This window comes from Ursus americanus, chromosome 19, assembly GCF_024610735.1.
Source record: "Ursus americanus isolate L20-20 chromosome 19, mUrsAme1.1.p, whole genome shotgun sequence".
Taxonomy (NCBI): Eukaryota; Metazoa; Chordata; class Mammalia; order Carnivora; family Ursidae; genus Ursus; species Ursus americanus.
In genome coordinates this window covers 837,027-855,524 of record NC_142145.1, presented here as the reverse complement: position 1 = coordinate 855,524, position 18,498 = coordinate 837,027, and the positions used below count along the sequence as shown (strand labels likewise).

The 18,498-nt window shown below is 44.9% G+C and overlaps 1 protein-coding gene across 2 annotated transcripts in view; it reads left to right on the top strand.

Moving 5' to 3' along the window:
- Positions 1 to 18,498, top strand: part of ATP9B (ATPase phospholipid transporting 9B) — a 256,636-nt gene that overhangs the window by 153,800 nt on the left and 84,338 nt on the right. For both annotated transcript variants that reach the window (XM_087869720.1, XM_045790301.2), the window contains one exon: positions 15,094 to 15,254. In XM_087869720.1, coding sequence (XP_087725846.1) covers positions 15,094 to 15,254 — 161 coding nt within the window. The remainder of the gene's footprint in view (positions 1 to 15,093; positions 15,255 to 18,498) is intronic.

Genomic DNA, 18,498 nt, shown 5'->3' with positions numbered 1-18,498 from the left:
TTTGTTAACACACATGCACAAAAGTCTGCAAACCAGCGAGTCCTCGCAAAGTGAGCACACACGCCTAGTCCATTACTTGGGCAAGAAATAGAACTTTACCTGCACTCCAGAAGCTTCCTTTCCCTGCCCTTTCCTCCCCCAAAATAACCACTGTCCTCTCCTATCTAATTGACATTATTTTTGTTGGATTTTGAAGTTTACAAAAAATGCAGTTATGTGAAATGTATTCTTTTGTGTCTGGCTTCTCTGGCACAGACTCTTCACGTGTGAAGTTGGTTGTGTGCTCCTCTCTCGGCCATGTCTGTGCACGAGTCCAAGATGTAAGTAAACCATCGTTGTGTGACGTGTCCTGCAGCTGGGGATCTTTTGTTTCCCGCCAGCTCTTGGACGTTAACGATGTTGGTGTGCGTGTGTGTGTATGCGCACAGATCCAGTTTCTCTTGGGTGGGTGCCTGGGGAGTGGGGTTGCTGGGTCACAAGATGTCTTTACATTCATTTCATGTAATTCCAGTCTTCCACAACGAGCACACCCGTTTTCATTCCTACCAGTGCTGGGAGTTCAAGTTCCGCTGGGACCTTACGCACACTTGTGTTGTTCATTTTTTCCCAGTTGTAGCCTTCTGGTGGGTATGTGTTGATGTCCCATGGTGTTCTTAGTTTTCCTTTCTTGGACGACTAGTGAGATTGAGCTTCCTTTGTGTGTCTGTAGTCCGTTCAGGCATTGTTGGCTTGAGAATCACCTGTGGGTGTCTTTTGCCTGCTTTGCTGGTGGACTCCTAGTCTTTCTCTGCGTTGTAGGGCTGCTCGGTTCACGCTGCTGTGAGCGCGTGGCCAGTTAGATGCATTACTTCCACTGTTCACCTCCTCATGCTCTTCGTGCTGTCTTGATGAAAGTGATTCTTAATTCTAATGTAATCCAATGTGGTTTTTTTTGATTTAAGAAATCTTTCTCTACCCTAGGTCATGAAGATACTCTCTTACCTTCTAGAAGTTTTTATTTTACCTTTCTCACATCTCTAGATGTCTGGGACTAGGTTTCGTGTTTCATGTAAGGATGGGACAGTTTGCATTTTTTCCCCGTGTAGACATCAGTGGGCCCATAACCCTGTTGAAGGTCCATCCATCCTTCGTGGTGATGCAGGTTCAGTCCCATGTCCGCATACAGTGGGTGCGCGTGCTCTGTTCATCAGTTTCCGTTCTAATAATCTTCCATTACTTCGGGGTTTGGATTAGGATTGCGTTCACTCTCCTTGGAACTTTGATGAATATTGTGTATCCCTTTCTGTTTTTTCAGGTATGATTTAATTTTTTCAATAATATTTTATGATTTTTCTCTGTAGAGTTTCATACACATTTTGTTTGATTTACTTCTAGGTAGTTAGATCTTGTTGATGCTGTTTCAGTTGTTAACCTCTTAAGATTTCATTTTCTGTTTACTGCCATATAAAAAAATAGTTGCAGTGAAGGCTTTTATTTCCAGCTTGGTTTCCCTTTAAAAATATTAAATGTATACTTTGCATTTTAATTACAGATCCTGGTCAGATGTTGAGCACTGTCGTCTCAAGAATCTACCCTGTCTTGGGGTACCTGGGGGGCTCAGTCAGTTAAGCGACTGCCTCCTGATCTCGGCTCAGGTCGTGATCTCAGGGTCGTGAGATTGAGCCCTGGGTCAGGCTCCACACTGGCCTGTTTAACATTCTCTCTCTCTCCTTCTGCCCCACCCCTCTAAAAAAAAAGAAACCTACTTTGTTTGGCCAGTTGATAGTTTTTTAAATGAGAACCTTGGTGACTCGTAGCACAAGACTGTCTTTACTGCCGTTGGTCAGGTGCTGTGGGCATCTCAGGGCCCCAGCAAAGCCATTTCCCGTCTCTGTGAGGGAGGCAGATTGTGGGTTCCTAACATGTAGGTGCAGAGGTGCACGAAGCACTTTGGAAAGGAAAGCACAGTGACTCCTGTCCGTTTGGGCTGCTGTGAGACCAGAGTGCAGGATGACCCTCAACAGGTTGGTCTGGCCTTTTTTATTCCAATTCCGTACATTCCCATGTGTGTACTGAGTGATGAGGTGGTCGCTTTGAAGATGCTTGGCCAAGTGCAGATCTTACTCCAGCCCTTTTTACTCATGGAATTGGCCTTAGTAGTTGACCGTCCTGGCTGGTCCTGAATCACTCTTCTGCCCCTACCGCAATTCATAAGCTGTGCGTAGACAGGCTGTGAAATACCGCTCCCTTCCTCTTCCTCTGGTGTTGAGATGGTGGTGTGTGTGATAGTGGCTGAGGGGCCAGGAGCCAGCGTGACCTCCTGTTGGAGACAGCTGTCTGGATGATTAGATTTCAGAAGGGGGAAAGATCTGCAGCATCCAAGTCGGCTATTCTGTAACAGCGTTTCTGCTTCGATTTGAAAGAAATCAGAATAAAAGAGAAGTACGTGCATTGTCGTGACGTAAGAACAAGAATGATGGCGGTCGGCTTCAGTGAGCAATTCCCATGTGCCGGCTATGGGCCAGGCTACCGAGGTACCAGGATGGTGTCCTGGGCAGGCAGACTGAGTCATCCATGCAGAGGGCTCTGAGGGGAGAGGGTGCCTTTCAGCCAGAGACCCCAGCGGGCCGAGATGTATCTCCCCTCGGAAGAGCTTCCAAAGGCCACTCTGGGAGGTACGTGGGGCCAGCTGCCTGGTTGTGTGGAGCTGGACTGGTTGAGCGGCAAGGTTCTGCCCGTGTGCCTGCCAGTATGTCTCCTGTCTCCACTGCCCACAGTCAGTTACTAGTTGTGCATCTGGAGAGGAAACAAAGATGGTGAGTTTGCACAGAGGCCAGATTACATCACAGCACTTCACGCGGCCCTATGCACACGACTGTTCTCATGGAGCGGGGCCCCAGGATGAAGCGTGAGCCCCTGAGCTGTGGGAAGACACGTGCGCTGAAGCCTGCCTGAGGCCTATTGTCGCAGTGACAGGCAGATGGGAAGATGGGATGTGCTGCCGTGTATTATAGCTACTTAAAATAGTCTGGGAAGAATTAATTCGTTTAAATTCTAGTCATTATGGTGCCATTTCCTACCATCATGTCATACTTATTTTGAAAGGAAATTGAAGAAAAATTAGCTTACCTGTGGTGGATCATTGTTTAAGAGAAATCTGATGACCAAAGCTCACTTCAGGCATTCTTCTATAGTTTAAAGTGCTCTTCATGTAAGTTATATGATTGTCCTTTAGGGGGAATATGTGTCCAACCTTGCTGTTCTTGAGAGCATTGTTTTGTAAGGACAGTTAGTCATCAGTTAAGCATCAAAGCTCTGAGAGATGCTGAAGGACACAGAGGAGTGGAGAGCGCACCTGTGCGCGTCCTTCAGGCCTGCGTTTCCACATGCCTCCGCCATGGCTCTTTGAGGACACCTTCCTGTCCAACCCAGAACCTCGGGGCTCCACACACACCGCCACGTCCCGTCCCTTCTTGGAGCTCGGTAGAACCCACCTAGAGCGTGGGAGGGAAGGCTTGAGGTAGAACAGGCAGGTGCCGTGGGTTATTTGTCCTTTGATTACTTTGCTGGATGAAAGACTTGCCTGTGCGCTCTGTTCACTTCCCTGATGGTCGTTTTGGTCAGTCATTTCGTTTAGTCTGTTCTTTCTTCCCCAAAGTAGTTGGTGCCATGTCAGCAGGTTTTACCACATGTAAATAAAAACAGTAAAGAAAAACACTTTGATAAGATTTGACCAGTCTTTATTTTGGAAGTGTTGTAGTTAATGGGAAGTGCGACCGGAGATCTAATTTCAGGGATGAAAATGAGGTCACTTGCAGTGCACGGGAGCAGGCCCAGGAAGCGTCCACAGCCGGGCTGTGTCCGGCCCAGGAAGCCAGACGGGAGGAGGAGACCGAAGCTCCTGGGAGGTCAGCCGTGAGTGCTGACCTGTGGTGGAGTGGGATCGAACAACAGGAGTCATGCAGCAGCACGTGGTGAAAGGCATTGGGTGGGAAATGGCTAAGGTCATAAGAGGTCAGGAATTAATCAGACCAGAAATGAAACTATTTTATGTAAATTATTACTGTGGAATTATCTTGTTAAAGTAAATCAGTTACTTACGCATTTATGTTTTGTTTGCCTGGAGCATTTTTGCCTGCATCTTTTTTCACATAGAATGAAGACTCACGAACTCCAATCCAGTGTTGAACTAGCTCCCTGGTGGGTCCATCCCCCAGCCTCTCGGAAATCTTACTACCTCTGTCTCCTCACGTCTGGCCTGGCTGCTCTGTCATAAGACTTTATTTTTGAGCACCAAGTCTTGATAGACCACCTCTGAGATTCCGAGACTCTTCTCAGATCTCTGAGGAGCCGCGGCCCCGTACCCTCTTGCTGATATGTGGGGTGTGTTCTCCGTGAGCAGCTGCAGGTGCCGGGGAGCTCTCCGTGCAGACTCCCTGCAGCCGCGGCGGTTCCGGCTTCCGCCATAAACAGCCCTCATCCAGAGGGAGAACCTGTTGAGTGTATTCTGCCGTAAGACAATTCACTAATTACTAGAATTTTAGCTCCCTTAGTTTAGGGCAACCTTTTCGTCATTACGTGGCATGCTTGTTTTTAGCAGCTAATATGTGTAATTACATTTAAAATAAGTGGTTCCGAGTGCTTTAACAGCATTTTGATATTAGTGTTGTGACCTAGCAGTTGTCTTCTGGTGGCTGAATAATTAATTTGTGTCTAAGAGCTTTTACGTTTGATAGTTGCCTAACACGGGGTTTCCTTGTGGAAGGCTTGCTGGCTTCCAATGACCCTGAGCTGCCATCTGGTACAAATTCAGAGTGCTTCTGTCATCTGCTACTAATTGCTGTCACCTGCACGTTGCCGTCCCCCAGAGCTGAGTGTGTGTAAGCAGGATGCATATGGCCTTTCGGAGTGGGGTCCTCCACGCACGCACACATGGACCCCTGGAAGGGGAGCACAGCGTGGGCTGTGGGGTTTCTCAGTACAACCATGGGGAAGTTCATTTGTATTTTCGTGCACAAGGTATGAATGACGGTGACCGTTTGGGGAGGGTAATTAATTCACTAAATCCTAGCATTGTGTCTGTTTTATGATTTGTTTTAATGGTTCTAGCACTTAGTAGCCTGTTTAGGCTGGTAAGATTGTTTCCACGACATTTTACAGAAGACTTCTTTAAATCCTCTCCTGTGAACGGATAAACTTTAGTCAGGGCACTAGCCTCTAGCACCATATTATATTAATGTATTTTACTTGTAATTTAGAGAACAAGAAGAATGCCCTGATTTGAGGCTAAACTGTCCCCCGTGGCACTGGCACAGCTGATAATCGCGAACTAGAAAGATGTGTATATCAAATAGTTTACAAAATGAAGCCAGCTGTGTTTCCCTACATACTGTGGCTTCCTGACATGCATCATTAAACCTTATTAGCTACTTCCTTTTACAAAGATTCTTGTAGTCTTGAACATTGCATATTAACATTTTCTGCCCCTCCAACTGGAAATTATTTGCTTTATTGTAGAGTGTCAACTTGCTCTAGTTTCTGATGCGTTCTAATTGGTACTTTAGAGTGTAATCATCGTGAGATACCACGCCATGCATTTCTTTATTTGGAAATTAATACAGACCTTTTCACTTTATCTGTCAATCTGGGCAACTTTTCACACAATTCCTAACTCCTGGGATTGCTTACAAGCCATTAAGTATGAAATGGCTCATAAAATGTCTTTGAAGACATAAAGTAACACAAAAATTTTAGATGTTTAAAATAGTGTTACATTTTGCCAAGATACCACTAATAAAGCTCTGACACAGACAGTTTTCATAATAAAGGAGGTAAAGTAAAGCAAGATGGAAAGTTTCTTCAAGCACCTCAAGTCGTTTAAAATTTTCAGCAAATCTGCTAAATTCCATTTTTCTTGAAAAACGAGAATGTAAATCATGAGAACCGTGGACTGACTCAACGTTAGATGTTAGACCCACTGGCCACTCTCCATCGGTGTGTGTCTCTCTCTCTGCCATTCTTTGTCGGCCTTACTGCTGATGCTGACTGGGGGGTGCGCAGGACATGTTCACAAAGGTGTCATCCGAGGTGTTTGAGACACTGGTCCCCAGTGCGTCATGGGTGTCCCGTGTGCTTGGTGCCGGTGCAGTCAGGGGGCATGCGTCTCATTGCCAGGGAGCTTCGCAAGTTCACAGAACAGTGATCCTGGCTTGGATTCCAATAAATATCTTAGGCAGAGATCTTGTCAAGTCAGCTAATGACTCTTGATTTAAAAGCACTATTGAGTGGTTTATGTCATGATAGGTGCTGGATATTTGGAGATTGGGGTAGAGACCTTAAATGGTCCATAAATTCCTGCATATTTACACAATAACCTAAGAAACACTGAGGGGAGACAGTGACGCGTGACCGGACGCCATTGCAGCCTTTGTATGACGTGGCAGCTGGCAGCGTGGCGCGGGTCCCGGTGGGGCTGCCTGCAGAGGCTCACATGTGGAACCGTGCTGAACGAAACTCTGCCGCTGGAGCAACTGAGCGTCTCTTCCTGCTCTGTCCTCGCTCCCCACCCCGGAATGTGTGACTTAGAACTCCAGCTTCATAGGCTGCGTTTAGTGGTCGACTGAAATCCCCAGTAGAAGCAGATTTTCTGGAATCTGAACTCTGTCGACTAAAGCTGGTGAACTGCCCTGCACGGACCTGACATACGTTGTGTTTGTTGGTAGCCCAAAGAAGAGTTTAAATGTAACATTTTGAAGTGGATCACCGAGCAAGTTTCTGACTTTATTTTGGAGACTCCTGCGTATCCTGACCTCTTACGAAAGAGGATTTCGGGTTTCATTGTAAATTAATGACCTCATTTACTAATAAAAATTGAACCGTTTCCTTAACCAAAATTTTATAAGGGAACAAACCAGGCGGAAAGGTGGTACCCTCTGGCCCCATTACATACAATTTCTTTAACAAAAGAAAAGAAACAAAAAACAGTTCTCACAGCGCAGTGCTAGGCAGGCTCCAGGGCCAAGGGCTGCTCTGGTCATCCATCGGCCCCGTGCTTCCTAGTGATGGGCAGTCCTCGCTGTGGACTGTGCTGGGGAAGGGGTGCTCTGACCTGTACCCTCCCCCAAACCCAGCCTTTTCTTATCCCCTGTGGTCCAGCAGCCCTAAGCCACTCACCAGAATAATTCCTTCAACACCTCATTTTCTGGATGTCAGAAGGCGCTCACATAATTATTTTCTAGCTCTTCAAAAAGAGTTGAGAGGGTTTCCTGAAGGAAGCTGTCACTGTGCTCGGCAGTTTCAGGATGCAGTAGCGGTGGAAGTCCTGGCTGTATGTTCAGTAATTTCCTTAACAAGTAGTCGTAGAGCCTGGATTTTAGTACTCGTATTATTAACATCCTTAGCAGCACAATACTGTTTTCTAGCCAATAGTATTTTACAAATTATAACTAAGTGAATAAGAATGTGTTTTAAGGGCATTTCTGAAACACACACATAAGATATTTAAAATAAAGGACTTGACACATTGAGGAGAAAGTAAAGACGCACATGTGCACGTGTCTCCCAGAAGAAGACTCTGCTGGGCAGTCTGGTCTTCTCCATGCAGACCTGTGAAGAGACGAGCGTGTGAGAGGCCAGCCCCAGCCCCCCTTCCACCTCCAGCAGTGCTGCGGGAAGCACGGTCTCCCCTTCAGTTCTTGAGATGCCTAATAAAAGCCTTTCTGTAAAAGTATCAGTACCATTTAGAGTTATTATTAGAAAAATCTGATTTTCGTGTTGCTAGGGAACAAAGAAATCTCAAGAGCATCGGGTGTACTGTGGGCCAAGCCCCTGGGCGAGAGGCCGCTCTTGTACCTGTGACCTGGGCTTCGTCCCTCCTCCCGGGTCCCTCCAGGCTTTGTAGTTTAAACACAATGACAGCATTGCTAGACCCCAAACTCGTGGGTATTGTGTTTGTAGATAGTAAGTATTTGAGAGTAGGTTAATGCTATTTGTAGAGTATCTGTTAAATATAAAATGACTAATTTTAATGACGTTGACATCCAAATGCCTGACCTGGAATTCCACTTATGTGAATGATGTTGAATGTTAAGGTTTCTGGTGTCATTGGAAAGCTTAGGTTATTGAAGTGATTATTTTAAATTGGTGAGTGGTCTTGGCAAAACCATTTAAAATTGATAGCTTCTACACTGTTAGGACAAAAATAAGGTAAATATATGCAGGATCTTGAAACCATCAATGTAAGCTGTTGTTACCGTTTTATCGATTTAGTTTATAATAGATCTAAATCTTCAGAAGCCTTAGTACCCTAGTACTGTGCTGATTACCTGCAGTGTCCTGGACGTATTCTGGATGTCTGACCTCTAAACACGATTCCTTCTAGGACAGTATGTTTCTGTTCAGGAAATTCCGCTCTTGTAAGTCCATCAATTCTGGCTTGAATTCTGCATGGCAAAAATAGATGTTTAGGGTAACCCTTTTTGGCAAAAAAAAAAAAATACGTCTATGTACATAACATGTATTCAATATACTGAATTGGTTGAATTAGAGATCAAAGTTCTGCATTCAAAAAAAAAAAGCAGGCTTTCAGGATTCAGAAAAAATGAGCATCAAACGTGATCGCCCTCTGCTGGCTCAACTACAGCATGGCACCCCTTTGCTTTTGCTGGCTGTCCCTGCCAGGAATCCTAGTCCAAAAACAGCAGCAAGATATTAACATGAAACCTGCCAGGAGGCACACAGGTTATATTCAGTAAAGAGCTGGCATGTACACTTTAGTACACTCATGTCCCTGATTTTCAAATAAATTATTTGGACTATTGTGAAATAAGATTAGGAGTACTCTATACTAGAAAATTATGGGGTTTTCTTAATATTCGGTAGTGGATTTTAATGTAACTTGTGTACATAGAGTACACATTAAATTTCCCAATACCTTCCAGGCTGTTTTGCATGCTTGCACATACTCATTTTTGTTTTAAATATGGCATTGATGTGTCACAAGTTGTATACAAGAGTATTTGAAATATTTTATAATGTTAAAAATTAAACTTACCACTTATTTTTAAGTCACTGTATTGCTTTAAATTTGATGACTTCTGATATATTGGTTATACTTTAATAAAGGTTCTAATATGACAGAGGAAGCAGTCAGACAGTAGCCGACATGACCAGATTGTCCTTCAGGACCATACAGCGAGCCTACGTTTTGCAAAAACAAATCTGAGATGTGTGCGTGTGTGTGTACAGATGTTCATGGACAACCTCCTGTTTCCTGACATTTCTGTCAGTTATAAAAAATATGCTGTTGAGTGGATATGTCATGTCGGAAACGCTAAAGCCAGTATTGAAATTTCTCCAATCATCAGGGTCAGCAGTTTGACAAAATAGCTTCATTCTGTGCACTCGAGCCCCTTCAGACTCAGCAGGTAACATGTTTGCAGATTTCAGGAACATTTCACCTTTAACAACATGTTTGCCGTGGGCCAGCTGACACGTGGTCTGACAGTGTAGATCAGCCCGAGTTTGTGTAAACTAGGCTCACTAAGGGCTTACCTTGAATTTCCTGTCTCCTCTCTACTTTCGCCCATTGATATGCAAAGTGGTTTTACTTCTTGCTGAATAGCTGATCCTCACATTAGTACTTTTTTGTTCATGTGAAAAATATAACAACCCCATTTTCTTTTTAAATGTTCAACATTCAAGGAAAACCATCTTATGTAATAACTGTACAGGAAGCACGGAAGAAACCTTAATTGCTGAATATAGAAGAGTCAGGCAAAATTTGTTGGTAGGTAAAAATGCAGGATATGAAATATTCTCTAACAACAGGCTTTAAAATGTGTATTGTGTAAATATACATTTCGAATTTTAAAAATCAAGGTGATATATTGTAACATTAAGAATTGTCGCACTGATACTTATTTAGAGAGCTTTTAAAAGCAGAGATTATTGAGCCAATAGACTAAAACGGCTCAGAGAAACGCTGCTTATTTCGCAGATCACTGAGGCGATAAGCGGGAATAGCTCAGACACGTCTGCAGTGCGCGGCCAGCCTGTGTGTGCAGCAGACACTTAAGACTTAGTAGTTCATGTCCAGAGATGAGTAAATAAATAGACTTGAGAAAAAGAAGAAAGGCTATTACATAGCATCACTTTTTAAAAACTAATACTTCTAATTTAAACTCCAAAATGGAAAAAGTTATTGCTGTAAGATGTAGGGGTTTGATTTAGTATATGAGTTCCAATTATTTGAAATATATAAGTACAAATGAAGGTCTACAGATTACTTATTTTTTTCTTGTTTCTTAAGATTCTACTAAAAGTGGAAATTATAGGGCTGATTCGTTTCAGAGATACTTAAAAGGAATGTGCTTTTTATAGGAATTTCAATTAGGTTCAAGTGTCGCCCTGTCTCAGTTTTCTAGTCAGGATCCAAAGTCTGAATGTTGAGGAACTGGTGGGCTGGTCCAAGAGTAGTAGTTCAGCCCCTAAAAGATAAACAGCGTGAACAACGTTATTTTTTCCCCTGAGTGGTCTTTCCTGTAGAACGCGGTACTTCTGCCTGTGTAGAGTTGTCTTGAGTAAATTAGCTGTTAGGCTTTTAGATTGGAGGCTCTTCTGTGTTTCAAAATGTGACCCATGTACAGGGATAATATAGGACAAATTAAAAGAGTGCTTAGCTTTTTGCAGAGTTGAAATTGGCTTTTTGACCTTTCACATCTTAACTGTTTTGCTATTCTAAAGTACTCTGTGTAACAGGTAAGTTAAATGTGAGTTTTAAAAGAATGGTGAAACGCATTTTGATGTTCACGTCATGCTAATTCAGGGGTAATACCGTATGGTCAGCACTTAGCGGGTGCCGAGGCCCGTTGCTTTGTCCCTTACTAAGTGTGTATAGCGGGAGACCTTTGTTCCAGTTCTGGCACACATTGACTTCTTAGGGACCTGGTAGCACGATTGGGGTTTAACTCTGGGATGGATGGGACGGCACTGCATCTCGGAGATAAGGCGGGCTCTCATTCGTCCATTTACAAAAACCTGACTGATCTTTTCTTGATTAAGCAGGAGAATACCGTATTTACCCTTTATTGTTGGTATAAACCATTATTTTACTGAGAACCATTAGCTATTTAAAACTTGGTACATAAATTAAAGAGGAGCTAAATGGATTTGTGATCGTTGCCATTAGTAGCATTTTAGATTATACAGGCAATTATTGTGTTCATTATCCTAGAACAGCCCCTTTGCAGAACCATTGTGGTGTCTTAGACATTATGCACAAATTTTCCCTTGGAGATTAAAATTTCCAGTAGCGTATTTAATGTTGTTATCACAGTTGTTTCAAATAAAACAAATATTATGACAAGTAGAAGAAAATTTGCTTTACTAATATAGAAATTACAATAAATGTTGAAAATTGCTTGCTAGTGTACCTAATTTACCTTTTCTTATACAGTCATAATTACTTCGAGTGATTAATAATATATTTTATGAGTGGAAAGATTTTACAGTCATAGGAAAAGGTATTTGGTCTGTTCAGGTGTTTCAAGACATTTTTTAAAGAAGGAAGAGATTCAGATCAAAAGTGAACTACTGTCTTCTTTATAAAACCTGTAAGTTTACAAGTTAGCTAGTTTTCATACTGAATATTGTTTTTAAGAGTCCAGGTTGCATTTTAAGCAAGTTGAGGAAACTTTTCAAGCGTGTTTTAGAGAAATGAGTATAAAAATATTAACTATTAACTTAAAGTGGACTTTGTTAGAATTGACCAAAAAAAAAAAAAAAAAATAGACCATAGCTTGGCTGTAATGATTTTCCAGGAAGAATAATCATAGTTCAACAAGGGCTACCTGGAAGAATGCAAGGAACAACCTGTTATTGAAAAGTTGTATCTTACCCTGTAAACTTAAAAAGTTTGAAGTGATGAAGCTTCCCTTTGGACCCGGGGGGCGGGGGTAGAGGACCGCGCCCCATGGGCTTCCGTGCCCTGCAGCTCAGCCGTCAGGCCGTTAAGCACATGCGTCTCGGGCAGTCAGAAAGGTATGAATACTTCAAGTTATCTGCATAGCAGTGTGCAGTGGGCTGCTTTTCATTTCGATGCTATATGTGGCATTTTTTCAAAGGAAACTTTGTATTCGTTTCTGACTGTTTTTGTCCCAGCTTTTACAGTCTTTCACTGCTGGGACGCAGGGAGAGTGTGAGGTAGTGGTTATGCATTTTGCAAGACAGTGATTCTTTATTTTATTACAGAAAAAAGACCAACTCTGCAAGGCCAGATTAAATCATTCCTTTCACTTTTTAATGGGATTTGGATGAATAGAGTAAAATATGCACTTTGCATTCATTGATAGCATCTTTAGGTTGAGGTAATTGAGTCTTTTTTCCCTGACTGAATGAATAATGACTTCATCTGACCCTCAGCGAGGCCTGACACTCAGGCCTCCTTTGTCACAGCAGAAGGGTCTGGGCTTTGAAACATGCTCTACTTCCTCAGCTTAATTTTTCTTCATTCTAATCCAAAAACCTATTTTTCTCAATAATTCAAGCGTAAACTATGTAGTAGTTGAAGTAGCGGAAATTGCAAGATATTTGTCCTCGTTGTGCTGCTTTTTAAATGCAGTTGATGAATCCGGTGCAGGCCTCTTCAGCTGCCCGATTCTCAAGGGAAGAGCAGCCCTTACCGGACGGCCCTGCCGGAAGTTTCCAGAAGCCCGCAAGGGCTCCTGGGCAGCCTGCCTGTCCTCTGGGGAGGGGGCGGGCTCTGCCGGTGGAGGGCCTGCAGGTGGAGGGCCGCGCGGTGACCCCTGGCCCGAAGGTGCCCGCTTGTGCAGAATGTGCAGGCACCTGTGGCCACGTGCAAACTTGAGTGTGTGTCGAGGACACAGCCTCACTTGGGAGGCTGTACGGAGCGTCACCAGACCACACCACGTTCCACAGGTGGGGCACTTTCTTCCCGCGGCGTGGGGCAGGGCCGCAGGGGGGGCGGCGCCTGCGGGGCTTGGATAGAGCCTGTGGGGGGTGGGACCTGCGGGGCGGGATCTGAGGTGGGGCCCGTGGATGGAGCCTGCAGGGGTGACCTATGAGGGTGGAGCTTGTGGGGCGGGGCATAAGGGGGTGGAGCCGGGGGTGGGGCGTGTCACCGGATTGACGCGGACCTTGGCGGTGTCCTGGTGGGTGAGGGGGCAGAACCCACGCTCTAGACCAACGCCAGTGGTTACTTGTTCCTAAAGGCCACCAAGTGACGTCCGGCAGCAGCTGGGCTAGACAACAAAGCTTTGTGTTTTGTAATTTTATCACTGGTGTTCATCTTATTTTTCGTACTAGACTGGCTGTTTCTTGCAGCCGGACTCTCCGTGGGCTCATTTTTCATCACCTTACATTGCAGCAGAAAGCTCAGTAAACATTTCCATTTATTTAATGAGTGGATTTCGTCGTAGCTACACTTCACTGGACTTTCTGACAGAGTTTGGTGTTTTTTTCTAACTACAATGTTCAGATGTTCTCATGCAAGTCTGTGGCAGAGGTTAATCACAACCGGAGATAAACTAAACACTGAGACGTGGGGAAAGCTACACTTGTTTTGGCCAAAATCAGAGATTTTCAAAAGTACTAAAAAATAAACCAAGTTATTAATTAGCTCAGTACTTCTTAAACGTTTTAGTTTGAGAATTACAGTATCTCGTTTATTTTATCAAAGTTGTGGCGGTCACTTTCTTTTTACGTTACTCTCTTCCACAATTTGAGATTCGCAAGGAGCTCAGATGGTGGCGAGCTGACAGAGCTGGAAGGATTCAGTCCCCTGTCCAGGTCCCGTGCGTGAGGAGTGGGCAGGGTGGGCAGTCGCCGGGGCGACCGTGGGTTCTCCAGGGCTGTCAGGGAGCCCACCTGGTTAGCCTGGGGGCGAGGAAAGCAAGGGTAGGCAGGGGAAGGCCAAGGCCACAGAGGTGGGGAGTGCGGACTCAGATCTCAGTGTTGCATAATGCATCGAACGAGAATGGGAAACGTGCCCGGGGACGTACTTTGTACCCGGAGCTGTGCTTCGTCTCTAACCCCCGCAGTCTTGTTAGGGAGGCACTTCTCTAACCCGGTTTCACTGATAAGAAAAGGAGTACTTTGTTTGCCCAAGGTTCAGATTAGCCTACATTTCGATTCCAGAGGAAATGTCATTGCTGTGTGACCCCACCTCTCCCCCTGTGTGGTTCTGAAGCATTTTTGCAAAGCCCAAGATCCCACCCCAGTGTCCACCCACATGCTGTACCGCCCTGTGGTCCTTCAACCAGGTGACTTAGCAGGGGAGGGCAGCCTGCAGACCGCTGGAGCTTGAGATCAAAGTTGTGCGCACTTATGACTTGAGGAGTAAACACCGCTTCTTACCGTTTCCAAGATCCCACACGGAATGCACCCCACAATGAGTTCATTGCTGTGGACCTAGCTTCTCCTCACGTTTTCCTCAGCTAGGACACGATCCACAGAATGAATTTGGGGTTGTGTACCTTATTGGGAAAACCTGAAGTGTAGGATTTGTGCACATTAAAACAGTATTCAGTCAAACTAACTACCTTGTCTGTTGCTTTTCTGCTTAATTCAGAGAAGGTTTTTTCAGAGGCGCTCCTGGCAGTTTGGGATGACAGACACTGTCCTATTCCTGGGAGCCTCTATCTGAACATAAAATCCTTATGCGGGATGCACTTAAGCATCAGTCAGCTGGCGTAGCACATGCAGAGGGACACACACATCCATTCTCCACAGACTGAGCAAGTCTCTGGCGTCCTTTGCGCGCCCCCCCCCCCCGCCGGTCTGCTCCAATCTGCCATCATAGCATTTTCATCTTGAAAAAGGATCTGGATGTTTTTTGGTTGGATACCCTGGACTCCTATTGTCTCAGTAAATCCTTCCTGGGAATACTCTGGGGATCATGATTGCCTTTCAGAAATTCTGCTTAAGTCTCTAAGATGCTTTTCAGGAGAAGAGTAAAGTTAATACCGTTTTGTATTTCACTATAGTTAAGGTCAGTGCAAGAGGAAATTTAAGGATGTCATTCATCGCTATCACGTATTCAAATCTGTAATATTAGGCACATTATGGTTATGCTCTAATTGTGTGTTTTCCTTTCAGGTTGGTCTGTTGGACCTTGAACTCAATCACCTGACCAAAGCACTGTTTGTGGCGTTAGTTGCGCTCTCGGTTGTTATGGTAACCTTACAAGGATTTGTAGGCCCGTGGTATCGCAACCTGTTTCGGTTCCTCCTTCTCTTCTCCTACATCATTCCCATCAGGTAGGTGTAAGAATTAAGATAAAACAAATAACTGGTTTCATTGAATATGAGTTTATTGAAATTTATCTTTGTCAGCGTGGAAGAAGTTATCCACACAAAGCTAAGGAGGAAGGAGCCAGGAGTTCTGATGAATCTTAAGGAATGCTTCTATAGAAAATAACATTTTGGGGGACAAAGTCAGTTTTGTTAGAATAATCCAGAAATCTGTTGCTTTTCGTTATATGAATGTTTTGATTATATAATATTTAAGAATTGGGAGATGTTTCTTGATAAAACATACACCGTTTTGTTTACTGCCGATAGACTTTATTTCCAGTACCATTAGATCCATATGCGTCACTGAATTATATTTCAGAAACCATCTAATATATCTGTCAAGTGAGATAAAATACTGAGTAAGACAGTTTTTAATACGAACAGTTTTTCAAAATGATAACCCATCTAACTTGAAATTGGGATATAAATAGTTAATATTAGATGTCTGTTGAGTTTAATTTACTAATTTTGCGGTACAGATATATATAAGTCCATTCTAAAATATTTCCACAAAGGATATTTTAAAAAATGCTTCTTATATATGACTGAAAATTTTTACATGAGTGAGCAATTACAGCCTAATAAAATAAAGCATGTACAAAGTGTGAAGCTAGAAAAGCATCTTCTGTAACACAGAACGGAGTGAAACAGGATAGAGCGCTCCTGTGCAAGGATGTAAACATTCTGAAGAGAAAGGTGTCTTTACAGACCAGTTTCCTCCCAAAGTTTGTCTAAGGGTGATGTCTCTTTCACTTGCCACATCGGTAAAGCGGAGCCGTAGCGGGCCCCCAGGGTGCCGTGCCCACGACAGCATCCTGCATACCTGCTCGCGCACATGCAGCCCCCACTCACTGCTTGGGATGGGGAGCTTGTCTCCACTCCTCCGAGAACAAGCAGTGTTGTGCATTTGTGGCTGTTTCTGCTGGAATTGGAACACCTGCTCCTGTAGACACTCTCCCGTGACCACCTCAGTGTCATGCCTGATGTGGCCAGCCTGCCTTGCCAGCCCTGTGGGTCTCCCTCCACCACCACACCACACGCTTGGCCCTTCTCAGCCGTGGGTGCTGCATGAAGCCTCTCCTAACTGTGCTCAGTGCTCACCGCCAGCCAGCCACTCGGATCACGTCAGCCTGTTGTAATTCTGCTGACATCTCCATTGGTCACTGATAGTTGTCTTGCTGGTTGTCTCATGCTCTGTGTTCACCACGCTCCGTGAGGATAGGGGCCTCGTTTGGCTCCGTGCTTAGAGTGCATGGCGTGCCCTGGGGCTCCTCACGCCCTTACTGAACAGACCCATTACAGAGGTCCTGCCCTGCTCTGAGGAGCTGCGAGTGTGCAGATGATCTATTGAGCTGTCATGCGGTGTCATCGTTATCACGTAGACGCATACTGAGTGCCAGCAGCGGGCTCTGGTGACGGATCTTTGTCCCCAGAAGCTCACCGAGTAAGTGGAAACGGGCAGAATATAGCTATTGATCAGTCATCCCAGAACTGACCCCTTCAGATGGGAAGGTCCTGCAGGGAGTGCCTGGTCTGTACGCACTCAGCCCGAATGCCTAGTCACTCGCTGTCCCCCCACAGCCCTGATCTGCACCAGGTATGTTGCCCAGTGTCCCATGGGGATGTGGGTGCGGTCAGATGTGTGCGTGGAACCCGGCAGAGAGTGCCTCGGCTCAGTTTACCGCCACTCCAGCAGCCGCAGCCTGGTGCACAGCACACACCTCGTCCACAGTGCAAGGGTGTGGAAAGAATGGCTGCAAGGGAAAGTCGGTTTGCAAATGTCGTAAGTCTGCGCTGCTAGTATTCTCACTGTTTTACAGTAAATAGAACACAGAGTTCACTCCCAGACATGGCACACGAGTGGGTATGTTTCCCAAAAGTACCATAGGAAGCCTCCTTCCCTTACCCTCTGTATCCACTCAGCCACCCATTTCTGTGGATTTTATCTGCTGATCTAGCTTGACTTTGTTGCTCCCTAGATCAAGGACCTTGGTGTCATTTCTGCTTTGAACAGTTGTCACAGCTTTCCCCAGAAAGCTGCCTGACTCGAATCCGGGGCCTGCAAGGATACCGTCTACAATTCCCCACGAGAAAGAAGGCCACATGCCTAGCACACAACACACAGCCCACTATGCACCAGCAGCACTTAGTGCTGGAAGGTGTGAGCTCGGGGGCCCCACTGCCCAACAGGAACCCCATTGCCCCATATGAACCAACACCACTCTCCAGTAGGAGCCCCCCTGCCCAGGTGTGAACCAACCCCACAGCCAGGTGTGAACCCCACTGCCAGGTATGAGCCCCACTGCCCCGTGTGAACCAACACCACTCTCCAGTAGGAGCCCCCCTGCCCAGTGTGAACCAACTCCACAGCCAGGTGTGAACCCCACTGCCCCGTGTCAACCAACACCACTTCCCAGTAGGAGCCCCCCAGCCCAATGTGAACCAACCCCCCTGCCCCATATGAACCAACACCACTCCCCAGTAGGAGCCCCCCTGCCCAATGTGAACCAACCCCCCTGCCCCATGTGAACCAACACCACTCCCCAGTAGAAGCCCCCCTTGCCCGGTGTGAACCAACCCCAACCCCACAGCCAGGTGTGAAACCCACTGCCCCGTGGGAGCCCCTCCTCGCCTGCTCAGGCTGAGTCCACAGTGACTGGCACTGCATGTGTTAGCTTATTACCACACTCCTCTGCTCTCCTCCTCCAACTGCCAACCAAAGTCTCCTGCTCCCATAATCACCATCATCCAAACATCTGTTTTCTTAGTAATTCCCATGGTGTTTTGTTTTGCTTTGGTTTTTTGCTTTCATTAATCTTGTTTCTCTTCATTCATGTTGCTTTGGTCAGTTCTAAGGTGTTTTCATGATGTTCAAGACTGTCATACAAAGCAGAAGGCCTAGAGGGGACTCTACTCCTGTTTTCTGGAGAACTTCTGTATTTAACTGGTGGAGACCATTGAACACTATTCAAATTTTTATTATATTTTTTAATGAAATATTTCATTCCTATGGACTCTCCAATTTCTTTAGCATAATTATAGTATAAAGAGACTTGACATTTCTTCTTTTATCAAATTAACAGGAAAAATGAATTATAGTTATGAAATATAATACGTTATAAGCATTTTTAAGCCAATACTAATTTTCATTGGTTTTTTTTGTATTTCAGTTATATATATATATTTACAGTAAAAAATTAGATAATAC